The 13,393-nt window shown below is 40.9% G+C and overlaps 1 protein-coding gene across 1 annotated transcript; it reads right to left on the bottom strand.

Annotated features, from left to right (window-relative positions):
• Positions 1-378: 378 nt before the first annotated feature.
• Positions 379-12,976, bottom strand: EN1 (engrailed homeobox 1). Its single transcript, XM_068247135.1, has 2 exons — positions 12,581-12,976; positions 379-695 (listed from the first exon to the last, which is right to left on the bottom strand). Exons 1-2 carry the CDS (start codon positions 12,876-12,878, stop codon positions 379-381), a joined length of 615 nt encoding a protein of 204 aa, XP_068103236.1. The 5' UTR covers positions 12,879-12,976.
• Between the last annotated feature and the right edge of the window lie 417 nt (positions 12,977-13,393).

The raw sequence follows: 13,393 nt of genomic DNA, 5'->3' as shown, positions 1-13,393 counted from the left end.
TCCCCCCTCCCCCTCCCCCCCTCACCCCCCAGAAGCACCCCGCAGGAATGAGATGTCCAGACCATATCCATAATTTCTGGTGGAATAATAATTGTTTTATTCATAGAAAATAAGTTATTCGCTCCTCCTGGGAGGGGCTTTCCAGTTCAGCAGTACTCCCTCCAGGAACAAACTCCTCCGCGCAACATAATAAAATCTTTGGCTTGAAAGGACAGTTCTGCAGCCTCCCTCTGGCGGGGGACACAAAGGTGGTATCCACAGTCACAGAGGTGTCCCCCATAAGTCACAGAGAAGGGGGGGTGGTAGAGAGTCCCCTCTGTCCTTACCTGATAGAAATCTATACATAAGGGGGCTCTGTGGGGGGGGGGGGGGGGGGGCTCAGTCGCTGTCCTCCTTCTCCTGCACCGTGGTGGTGGAGTGGTTATACAGTCCCTGGGCCATCAGGTGGAGGGCTAGTCCATTCTTCAGCCCGGTCGCCTTCTTGATCTTGGCCCGCTTGTTCTGGAACCAGATCTTGATCTGGGATTCGTTGAGGTTGAGCTCTTGGGCCAAGGTCTGCCTCCGCTGTTCCGTGATGTAGCGGTTGGCCTGGAACTCGCTCTTCAGGCGCGCAAGCTGCTCCGCGGTGAAGGCGGTGCGGGGCCGCTTATCATCCTTCTCGGCCTTCTTCTTCTTCAGCTTCCGGGTCCGGGGACCTGGGGGGGAGAGCAGCCGAGTTACTGACAGGACAATCATTATCGCCCGATATATCATCACAGAGCATGGAGAGACAGACATTATCGCCCGATATATCATCACAGAGCATGGAGAGACAGACATTATCGCCCGATATATCATCACAGAGCATGGAGAGACAGACAATCATTATCGCCCGATATATCATCAGAGAGCATGGAGAGAAAATCATTATCGCCCGATATAGCATCACAGAGCATGTGGAGACTGACAATCACTATTGCCCGATATATCATCAGAGAGCATGTGGAGACTGACAATCACTATCGTCCGATATATAATCAGAGAGCTTGTGGAGCTAGGCAATGAATAATAACAAGTATAATCGTGGTACACGGACCAACCGGCGTATAATTGCCCCAATGTCACACCAGATATCGGTGGCGATAGATCGATGTGCCGGATGGAGTTGCTGATGATTGGGGGGGGGGGGGGGGAATTCTATATGTATTAACGATTGTCTGCACAGTATATGTATGTACCTCCGACACACCCGGAATACATACAATACACACGCCGGATATCCCGCATCAATCACGACATTGCGTCGGCCGATCAAATAATGATTGTACCGTACAGAACATATAGCGTCATATAACGTTTACATTGTCCCGTACACAGTGTCCCTATCATACGGAGCAATATATATGCAGTACATATATACATTATACATTGTCCCGTACACAGGGTCACATGACAGACCGTCTACAATACAATATATATATACAGTACACACGGAATGTACACGCGGCACACAGCGGCGCATGACAGACCGTCTACTATACAATGTGTATATATATATATAGTGCGCTGTGTATGGCAATAGTATATATCACATGGACATCTATACATTATATACAGAGTGCTGTGTATGATAGTATATACAGTATCACTGAGCGGGTGGGGGGGGGGGGGGGGGGACATTGTGCGCAACTCCAACAATGCATCAACATTCCAGCAACCCGGGCTATGATCTGATATGACCCATGCGGGAATTACCCTCAATTCATGTCCAGAATTACCCCAGCACAGGGCCAGAAATACCCCCAGAGCAGAGGCAGTATAATGCGGGGTGTGGAGATGAGTGACTTCATCATTTGTGGGTAATAATAATAATAATAGTGGTGATAATAACAATCTCCAATCATAAGACGCACTTCTGTATGAGGGGGGGGGGGGGGGGGGGGGTCTGTAGATAATAGGGGGGTTATTATAGATGAATGGCGAATATTATATAGACAGCGCGCTATTAGGTGATGGCTATATAATAATAATGTACTTTGCAGGGCTGCTGTATACATTATCGGTGACGTAGCAGCAGACAATATACCCGAGACTCACTGCGTACAGAATAACGTCCATCCTATAAAAGATATACAGGCGGCACGCATCGCCCTGTCTGTACAGCGCTCGGGATACATGTATCGGTCGGGGTGTCCTATTGTCAGTCGGTCAGAAATGTGTGGATGGATAGATAGATATAGACAGAGACAGATAGATAGATAGATAGACAGACAGACAGACAGACAGACAGACAGACAGACAGACAGACAGACAGACAGACAGACAGACAGACAGACAGACAGACAGATAGATAGATAGATAGATAGATAGATAGATAGATAGATAGATAGATAGATAGATAGATAGATAGATAGTTGGTAGATTATAGACACACACGCTGCCGGTGCCACATCACGGAAGGGCGTGTAATGTATATATTATTTGCTGTATTATCAGTAATATACAATAATATATACACACTTATTGCCCCGTCTTCCTGCGGAGGGGAATGTATAGATCGCACCAGTATATGTGCTGTAATATTATCTCTCTCTCTATACATTTGGCCCCACCACATGCAATTCACTGTTTCTTCTGGGTGATATTTTGAAACTTGACAATAAAATGCTTTTTAAATCACCAACAAGCAAGAAAACCCTCCACATAATTCTGCCGGTAACTTCTCCACAACCTGCAGGTGCTTCTCAATTGTTACATCGTTATTGTACCAGAATATGAAGATAATCTCCAGCAGAAAATGATAATTGCATGTGGGCCCTCGTGTGATGTCTGTGTATATATATATGGATGGGAGGTGTGTATATATATATATATATATATATATATATATATATTATATATATATATATATATATATATAGGGCTATGTATGGACTATGTATATATATACACGGCTGGTGCGTATAGCCGCGGCCCCGGAACATGTAGAATACATACATCGCATGTTAGTAAGAGCTGGCGGGTAATGTACCCCTCACAGGGGCGACACTGGGGGTCCTATCATCATCATCAGCCGAACAAGCAATGGTGCTCCAGCCTCAGGATTATATGGTATACATTGTTCGGGGAGTCCTAATGGGGTGAGGGGTGCATCACAGCTCTCAATCTACACAACAATTGCCATATAGGACTCAGCCCTCCATGGATGGGATATCCAAACCTGTCTTTATATCATTATTGCGGACATAGGTAGCATAAGAAGATAGCAGCACATGGAGGGTGGGGTCCTATATGGGAATTGTTGTACTTATGGGTCCTATCATCATCATCCTCACGGGAATTACTGGGGGCCCCGTACAGCAGCATCGCGGGGGATATTATACTCAGCGCCACACACCCCACATCATGTAATAATAATAATGATATTATACAGCAGTCGGTGCAGAGCTGGGAATGAGTGGCGCGCAGTCGGCCGATATACATCGGCAGGCCGCAGGAGATCGCTCGGCTAACATACTATTGTTAATATTAATGCCTGGTACCGGCACGTCGCAGAGGAGACCATTGCTCATTGATGGTTATTATAATTATTATTACTATATTTTATTGAGTTTCCAGACAAGGTGCTACAAAGGAAAAGGAAATGTATATCTCGGGGGTTGGCTGGTGTGTGTGTGTGTGTGGAGGGGGGGATTGGGTGGTCGGTTGGTCGGAGGTCGGCTGGTCAGGTGGTATTAGCTGGTGGGCTGGTCGGTGGGGGGTGGGTGAGGGGTCGGCTGGTTGGTCGGTTGGTCGGCTGGTCAGGGGGTATAAGCTGGTCGGTGGGGGGTGGGTGAGCGGTCGGCTGGTTGGTCGGAGGTCGGCTGGTCAGGGGGTATAAGCTGGTCGGTGGGGGGTGGGTGAGCGGTCGGCTGGTTGGTCGGTTGGTCGGGGGTCTCCACGTAGCCGGAGATATACACACACATTATGCAGTTTCGTTTCAGTTTTTGGAGGGCGGGAGTGACACCCGAGGGGAGGAATCCGGGTCACCCCAAGAACACAACACCCGGAATGCTGGACGTTATTGTGCAGACTCCGCTCTCCCGGCTGTGAGCGATACCAGGCCGCCGATCTCCGCAATATTTACATCCCGATTATCGCTGCCGCTGTTCTGCGACTATTCCACATTTCTGTATTCACTTCCATTCCAGGACTAGAAATCATCGGATCAATACAGGAATATATTCCTAGAATGCTGTGACTAGATTACCGACACATTATGTATAATAATATACCCCCGACTAAGAGAACTATTATCATTATTATTCTGAGGACAGGTATAGAGTCACCCTTCTTATTATCTGTAGAAATATGCATACAAATATATATATATATATATATATATATATTCTAAATAATAATAATATTTATATCTGTTTAATCGGCACTGGACGCCGACGGTAAATATTATCATTGTATTACAGTGACCGGTGCGGTATTCTGACTATTATTATTATTATTACTATCCGGAGATGCCAGTGGCGAGGAAAAGGCACATTAATAGCTGGTGACATTATCGCCGCCACAAACAGGCCGATCATTATCTGTACAATCTCCGCTAACTATGCGATAATGATGTGCGATCCGCCCCTGACGATTATATTCCTCCCGTCACTCCGGTTATATATATATAGTTTTACTTCGTCTCTCACTTTTCCCATCTCTCTTATATTATCATAATTATTATTACTATGATTATTGTTATTAGTATTACTATCATCAGTCGCTGCGCTGCCTCTCTCTGTAACCACAACACTGTTATCGCCTCACTATTCCTCCCATATATATGCGATATACACACACGATGCAGCTGATGTAATATATTGGCTATTTCCGCCTCTTCAGTCACTTCATAACGATAATAGTCATGTTCTATGATCGGAGGACACACAGCTCCCCCCCCCCCCTCCCCCTCCGCATTCCCCCCCCCCCCCCCCCCCCCATACATTCCTGTTACTGTCGCCATTACTTGGGATTTATATACATACATTCTGCCCAGTCCAGCCACCTTCTCCCCGTGTCTGTGAGGGTTTCCCCCGGACACTCATCCCCAAACCATACAGATAAGTTACTTGGCTTCCCGCTAAAATTGGTCCTAGAGTATGATGGACGTATGACTATGGAAGTCTGTGAGCTCTTCTGAGGACAGTCAGTGACATGACTATGTACTCTGTAATGTGCTGCAGGAGATGTCAGTGCTATATAAATACATAATAATAATATGGTAGGATAATAGACTATGACTATGATAGGATTAGAGTGTGAGCTCCTCTGAGGACAGTCAGTGACATGACTATGTACTCTGTAATGTGCTGCAGAAGATGTCACTGCTATATAAATACATAATAATAATATGGTAGGACATTACACTGTGACTATGGTAGGATTAGAGTGTGAGCTCCTCTGAGGACAGTCAGTGACATGACTATGTACTCTGTAATGTGCTGCAGAAGATGTCAGTGCTATATAAATACATAATAATAATATGGTAGGACATTACACTATGACTATGGTAGGATTAGAGTGTGAGCTCCTCTGAGGACAGTCAGTGGCATGACTATGTACTCTGTAATGTGCTGCAGAAAAGGTCAGTGCTATATAAATACATGATAATAATATGGCAGGACATTAGACTGTGACTATGGTAGGATTAGAGTGTGAGCTCCTCTGAGGACAGTCAGTGACATGACTATGTACTCTGTAATGTGCTGCAGGAGATGTCAGTGCTATATAAATATATAATAATAATATGGTAGGACATTACACTATGACTATGGTAGGATTAGATTGTGAGCTCCTCTGAGGACAGTCAGTGACATGACTATGTACTCTGTAATGTGCTGCAGGAGATGTCAGTGCTATATAAATATATAATAATAATATGGTAGGACATTACACTATGACTATGGTAGGATTAGATTGTGAGCTCCTCTGAGGACAGTCAGTGACATGACTATGTACTCTGTAATGTGCTGCAGGAGATGTCAGTGCTATATAAATATATAATAATAATATGGTAGGACATTAGACTATGACTATGGTAGGATTAGAGTGTGAGCTCCTCTGAGGACAGTCAGTAGCATGACTGTGTACTCTGTAATGTGCTGCAGAAGATGTCAGTGCTATATAAATACATAATAATAATATGGTAGGACATTAGACTATGACTATGGTAGGATTAGAGTGTGAGCCCCTCTGAGGACAGTCAGTGACATGACTATGTACTTTGTAATGTGCTGCAGAAGATGTCAGTGCTATATAAATACATAATAATAATATGGTAGGACATTAGACTATGACTATGGTAGGATTAGAGTGTGAGCTCCTCTGAGGACAGTCAGTGACATGACTGTGTACTCTGCATTGTGCTGCAGGAGATGTCAGTGCTATATAAATACATAATAATAATATGGTAGGACATTAGACTATGACTATGGTGGGATTAGAGTGTGAGCCCCTCTGAGGACAGTCAGTGACATGACTATGTACTTTGTAATGTGCTGCAGAAGATGTCAGTGCTATATAAATACATAATAATAATATGGTAGGACATTAGACTATGACTATGGTAGGATTAGAGTGTGAGCTCCTCTGAGGACAGTCGGTGACATGACTATGTACTCTGTAATGTGCTGCAGGAGATGTCAGTGCTATATAAATACATAATAATAATATGGTAGGACATTACACTATGACTATGGTAGGATTAGAGTGTGAGCTCCTCTGAGGACAGTCAGTGACATGACTATGTACTCTGTAATGTGCTGCAGAAGATGTCAGTGCTATATAAGTACATAATAATAATAATATGGTAGGGCATTAGACTATGACTATGGTAGGATTAGATTGTGAGCTCCTCTGAGGACAGTCAGTGACATGACTATGTACTCTGTAATGTGCTGCAGGAGATGTCAGTGCTACATAAATACATAATAATAATATGGTAGGACATTAGACTATGACTATGGTAGGATTAGAGTGTGAGCTCCTCTGAGGACAGTCAGTGACATGACTGTGTACTCTGCATTGTGCTGCAGGAGATGTCAGTGCTATATAAATACATAATAATAATATGGTAGGACATTAGACTATGACTATGGTGGGATTAGAGTGTGAGCCCCTCTGAGGACAGTCAGTGACATGACTATGTACTTTGTAATGTGCTGCAGAAGATGTCAGTGCTATATAAATACATAATAATAATATGGTAGGACATTAGACTATGACTATGGTAGGATTAGAGTGTGAGCTCCTCTGAGGACAGTCGGTGACATGACTATGTACTCTGTAATGTGCTGCAGGAGATGTCAGTGCTATATAAATACATAATAATAATATGGTAGGACATTACACTATGACTATGGTAGGATTAGAGTGTGAGCTCCTCTGAGGACAGTCAGTGACATGACTATGTACTCTGTAATGTGCTGCAGAAGATGTCAGTGCTATATAAGTACATAATAATAATAATATGGTAGGGCATTAGACTATGACTATGGTAGGATTAGATTGAGAGCTCCTCTGAGGACAGTCAGTGACATGACTATGTACTCTGTAATGTGCTGCAGGAGATGTCAGTGCTATATAAATACATAATAATAATATGATAGGACATTACACTATGACTATGGTAGGATTAGAGTGTGAGCTCCTCTGAGGACAGTCAGTGACATGACTATGTACTCTGTAATGTGCTGCAGGAGATGTCACTGCTATATAAATACATAATAATAATATGGTAGGACATTAGACAATGACTATGGTAGGATTAGAGTGTGAGCTCCTCTGAGGACAGTCAGTGACATGACTATGTACTCTGTAATGTGCTGCAGGAGATGTCACTGCTATATAAATACATAATAATAATATGGTAGGACATTACACTATGACTATGGTAGGATTAGAGTGTGAGATCCTCTGAGGACAGTCAGTGACATGATTATGTACTCTGTAATGTGCTGCAGAAGATGTCAGTGCTATATAAATACATAATAATAATATGGTAGGACATTAGACTATGACTATGGTAGGATTAGAGTGTGAGCTCCTCTGAGGACAGTCAGTGACATGATTATGTACTCTGTAATGTGCTGCAGAAGATGTCAGTGCTATATAAATACATAATAATAATATGGTAGGACATTAGGCTATGACTATGGCAGGATTAGAGTGTGAGCTCCTCTGAGGACAGTCAGTGACATGACTATGTACTCTGTAATGTGCTGCAGGAGATGTCAGTGCTATATAAATACATAATAATAATATGGTAGGACATTAGACAATGACTATGGTAGGATTAGAGTGTGAGCTCCTCTGAGGACAGTCAGTGACATGACTATGTACTCTGTAATGTACTGCAGAAGACGTCAGTGCTATATAAATACATAATAATAATATGGTAGGACATTACACTATGACTATGGTAGGATTAGAGTGTGAGCTCCTCTGAGGACAGTCAGTGACATGACTATGTACTCTGTAATGTGCTGCAGGAGATGTCAGTGCTATAGTATATATATATATCAAGCATATGCGCTACCTTAGGCCACTTCCCTTTGTCCTAAGACTAAATTGCAGTCCTACTAGGTGTCTTAAAACACTGCCTCTATATATTTTATCGTATACTACCCATCCTCTTGTTCCCCCCCCCCCCCCCCCCCCATTCCCTTTAGATTGTAAGCTGGCAAGGGCAGGGCTCTCTCCCCCTTTTGTGTCTTGGTAACCATTATACATTTTATACATCATGTTAATTTGTATTTTGTCACTAATTCTGTATCTTGTATATTAGTGTACCCCATTGTCTGTATTATGTACCCCATGTTTGTTTCTTACTTTGTACAGCGCCACGGAATATGTTGGCGCTTTATATATCAATGATATATACATACACTACACACACATTATGTAGTATATTTGCCTCTTGCTGTTCCGGTCACCGGTCACGTAATAATGACAATAATTGTCATATAGGATTGGTGGACACATGATATATTCCCCTTTGTATTTCCTCTTTCTACATAACCACACATTGCTGCCATTATTTATATATATATATATATAGTATTTCCCCGGCTGTCGCCATCTCTCCAGCCACATAATAGTATTAATAATCACATTCAATAAAACTATGTAACAAATTATAAAAAAAAATAGCTAACAGATCGGCGCGGTGCTCAGAGAGCTACAGACCGTGCGATCCCTGGAGGAGACCCGAATACATCCCCGCCTATAGGCTCAATGTTCCCCTGCTGTTGTCTATAGACTATATATATATATATATACATTATATATATATTATACATCATAATATAATGTGCGATGCGTGAAGGAGTCCCGAATACATCCCCGCCTATAGCCTCAATGTTCCCCCTGCTGTTGTGTATAGATTATATATATATATATATATATACATTATATATATATTATACATCATAATATAATGTGCGATGCGTGAAGGAGTCCCGAATACATCCCCGCCTATAGCCTCAATGTTCCCCCTGCTGTTGTGTATAGATTATATATATATATATATACATTATATATATATTATACATCATAATATAATGTGCGATGCGTGAAGGAGTCCCGAATACATCCCCGCCTATAGCCTCAATGTTCCCCCTGCTGTTGTGTATAGATTATATATATATATATATATATATACATTATATATATATTATACATCATAATATAATGTGCGATGCGTGAAGGAGTCCCGAATACACCCCCGCCTATAGCCTCAATGTTCCCCCTGCTGTTGTGTATAGATTATATATATATATATACATTATATATATATTATACATCATAATATAATGTGCGATGCGTGGAGGAGACGCGAATACATCCCCGCCTATAGCCTCAATGTTCCCCCTGCTGTTGTCTATAGACTATATATATATATATATATATATACATTATATATATATTATACATCATAATATAATGTGCGATGCCTGCAGGAGACCCGAATACATCCCCCGCCTATAGCCTCAATGTTCCCCTGCTGTTGTGTATAGACTATATATATATATATATATATATATATATATATATATATATATATATATATATATATATATATATATATATATATATATATACACATTATATATATATTATACATCATAATATAATGTGCGATGCGTGAAGGAGTCCCGAATACACCCCCGCCTATAGCCTCAATGTTCCCCCTGCTGTTGTCTATAGATTATATATACATATATACATTATATATATATACATTATACATCATAATATAATGTGCGATGCCTGGAGCAGACCCGAATACACCCCCGCCTATAGCCTCAATGTTCTCCTGCTGTTGTGTATAGACTATATATATATATAATGTGTAGATGATATACTATAGTCGGCTCTCCAGTCACATAGTAATATTAGAGATGATTATTATCACACGCCGGAGACCCGATTATACCCCCTCTCCTCAGTGCGCCAGCCCCACTCTCTGTACACTGTATATATTATGTACATTATACTGATTATATATTTCATAACAACAACCACTATAATAATAATAAATAATAAAAAAAAACAGGATTATACCCCTCTCACAGATTCTTTATTTCCGCTCCACATATATATAAAATAAACTCATTATATCCATTATATATAATCCATAATATAAGTCTGTGACCATCTCTGCAGTCACATAGTGACAGTAATAATAATAATAATGTTATAATAATAATAGATTATGATTCCCCATATTATCTCCTCTCTCTAAATAAATAAATTGCAGACATTATATCCATTATATGTATATATAATGTATAATATACCTCTGTGGCTGTCTCTGCAGTCATATCATGGCAATGATAATAATAATAATAATAATAATAATAATAATAATAATGTTATAATAATAATAGAAACACTCGATTATGATTCCCCATATTATCTCCTCTCTCTAAATAAATAAATTGCAGACATTATATCCATTATATATATATAATGTATAATATACGTCTGTGGCTGTCTCTGCAGTCACATAATGGCAATGATAATAATGTGACAGTGTGTAAAGGTAATAATAATAATTAATAATAATAATAATAGCAGCACAGTATCTCTCTCTCTCTATATATATACATACACATATTATACCCATTATACATGATATAGATTGTAATGTATAATACACGACTGTGGCCGTCTCTCCAGACACATAATACTAATAATAATAGTAATAATAATAGCACAGGATAGTCTCCTACCTCTTCTCTCTCTTTATATATAGATAAAATGCAGATATTATACCCATTATACATAATGTATATTTATACGTCTGTGCTGTGGCCATTTCTTCAGTCATATAATAATAATAATAATATTAATAATGGCTGAGGATAGTCTGATATCGCTTCTCTCTCTCTATATATATATATATTTATAGTGCAAATATTATACCTCTTATATATATATATTGTGTTATATAATTCTGTGGCCGTCTCTGCAGTCTGCAGTAATATAATGGCAACAATAGTAATAATGACAGCGTGTAACATTAATTATATAGCCTCTTATCGCTTCTCTCTCTCTATATATAATGCAGATATTATACTCATTATATATAATGTATGATATATCATGTATAATACACGTCTGTGGCCCTCTCCAGACCCAGAATAATAATAACAACACAATAGCCGTGTCTCTCTCTATATATATAATGCAGACATTATACCCATTATATATAATCTATGATATATCATGTATAATACACGTCTGTGGCCCTCTCTCCACACACAGAATAATAATAATAATAATAATGATAATGTGTAATACTAATTATAGCGTCGTATCTCTTCACTCTCTCTTTATACTACAGACATTATACTGTTGTATATAAAATGTATGATATATAATGTATAATATATGTCCGTGGCCGTCTCTCCAGTCACATAATAATAATAATAATAATAATAGTAGTAATAATAACACGATAGCCGCGTCTCTCTTCCCTCTCTCTGTACTGTATATTATATAATGCAGACATTACAGCCATTATATATTTATGGGATGACTCTGTAGCCGCCTCTCCAGTCACATAATAATAATAATGATAATAACAGTGTGTAATAATAATAGTAATAATAATACGATAGCCTCGTCTCTCTTCCCTCTCTACCTCTATATAAAGCAGACATTATAGCCATGATATATAATGTATAATATACCTCTGTGGTATAATAATAATAATAATAGTAATAATAATAACACGATAGCCTCTTCTCTCTTCCCTCTCTCTCTGTATATATAAAGCAGACATTATAGCCATGATATATAATGTATAATATACCTCTGTGACCGCCTCTGCAGTGACATAATGATAATGACAGTGTGTAATAGTAATAAGAACACGATATCCTCTTCTCTCTTCCCTCTCTCTGTACTGTATGTATATAATGCAGACATTATATTATGCGATAACTCTCTCCAGTCACATAATAACAATAATACAATCAGCAGTAATAGAGTAGTAATAATAATAATAAGGAAACACCTATGCAGGGGCTCGGTCGGTCGGTCGGCCACTCACCGGACGATGGTCGGTCGGAGTAGCGCGTGCAGTAGACCCAGGCCGGCCACACCATGGGGTCGCTCTTTTGGGGGGTCAGCAGGAGGGCAGCATCTTTGGGGGGGTCGCTGGGGGGGTCGGGGTTGACGTTCTCGCGGCCGGGAGTCTCCTTCCTGCAGCCGAAGTCTGGTCGGAGGATGTTGTCGATGAAGAAGTTGGTGGTCCGGTGTGGGGGCGCCCCCGGGTGTAGGGGGGGAGGGGAGACCCCATTCTCCGGCTCGCTGGGGGCCCCGGGACTGCGGTCCGTCAGATCCTCCATGGCGCCCGCTACACCCGACTCTCTGCGCCCTACACAGCTGCCATGGTCGGCCGATCACTGAGCGATGTCTCCGCACCGCTGTCCGCGCGCTGTCTGCCTCCTCCGATCCCTCGCTGCACTTTTTCCTCCGACCGGAAGCACGTGAGTGCAGCTGCACGTGGCACCGACCAATCAGGAGACCGACAGTGCAGGAGCCGGCCAATCACAGCCCAGACATCATATGCTCTATACACACTGCCCCCCCTCTCCCCTCTCCCCCCAACATCAGAGGGGAACTCTCACCTGCCAGCCTCAACATACAGAATACATACATTATATACATCATATATACAGTATACATCTATTACATATACACTATATACATTGTATATACATCATATACTCTATACACAACCCCCCTCTCCCCCTCAACATCAGAGGGGAGCTCTCACCTGCCAGCCTCAACATACAGAATACATACATTATATACATCATATATACAGTATACATCTATTACATATACACTATATACATTG

Source organism: Hyperolius riggenbachi, chromosome 7 (genome assembly GCF_040937935.1).
Source record: "Hyperolius riggenbachi isolate aHypRig1 chromosome 7, aHypRig1.pri, whole genome shotgun sequence".
NCBI classification, from domain to species: Eukaryota; Metazoa; Chordata; class Amphibia; order Anura; family Hyperoliidae; genus Hyperolius; species Hyperolius riggenbachi.
The sequence above is the reverse complement of the archived record's forward strand: the minus strand, read 5'-3'. Positions and strand labels throughout refer to the sequence as shown.

What these genes read in the sequence shown, in the direction of transcription:
- EN1 (XM_068247135.1), bottom strand. Translation starts at nt 12,878, where the DNA reads ATGGAGGATCTGACGGACCGCAGTCCCGGGGCCCCCAGCGAGCCGGAG. An exon ending in CTCCGACCGACCATCGTCCG is followed by an intron (nt 696 to 12,580) that starts GTGAGTGGCCGA and finishes TCTCCCCCCCAG; the next exon opens with GTCCCCGGACCCGGAAGCTG.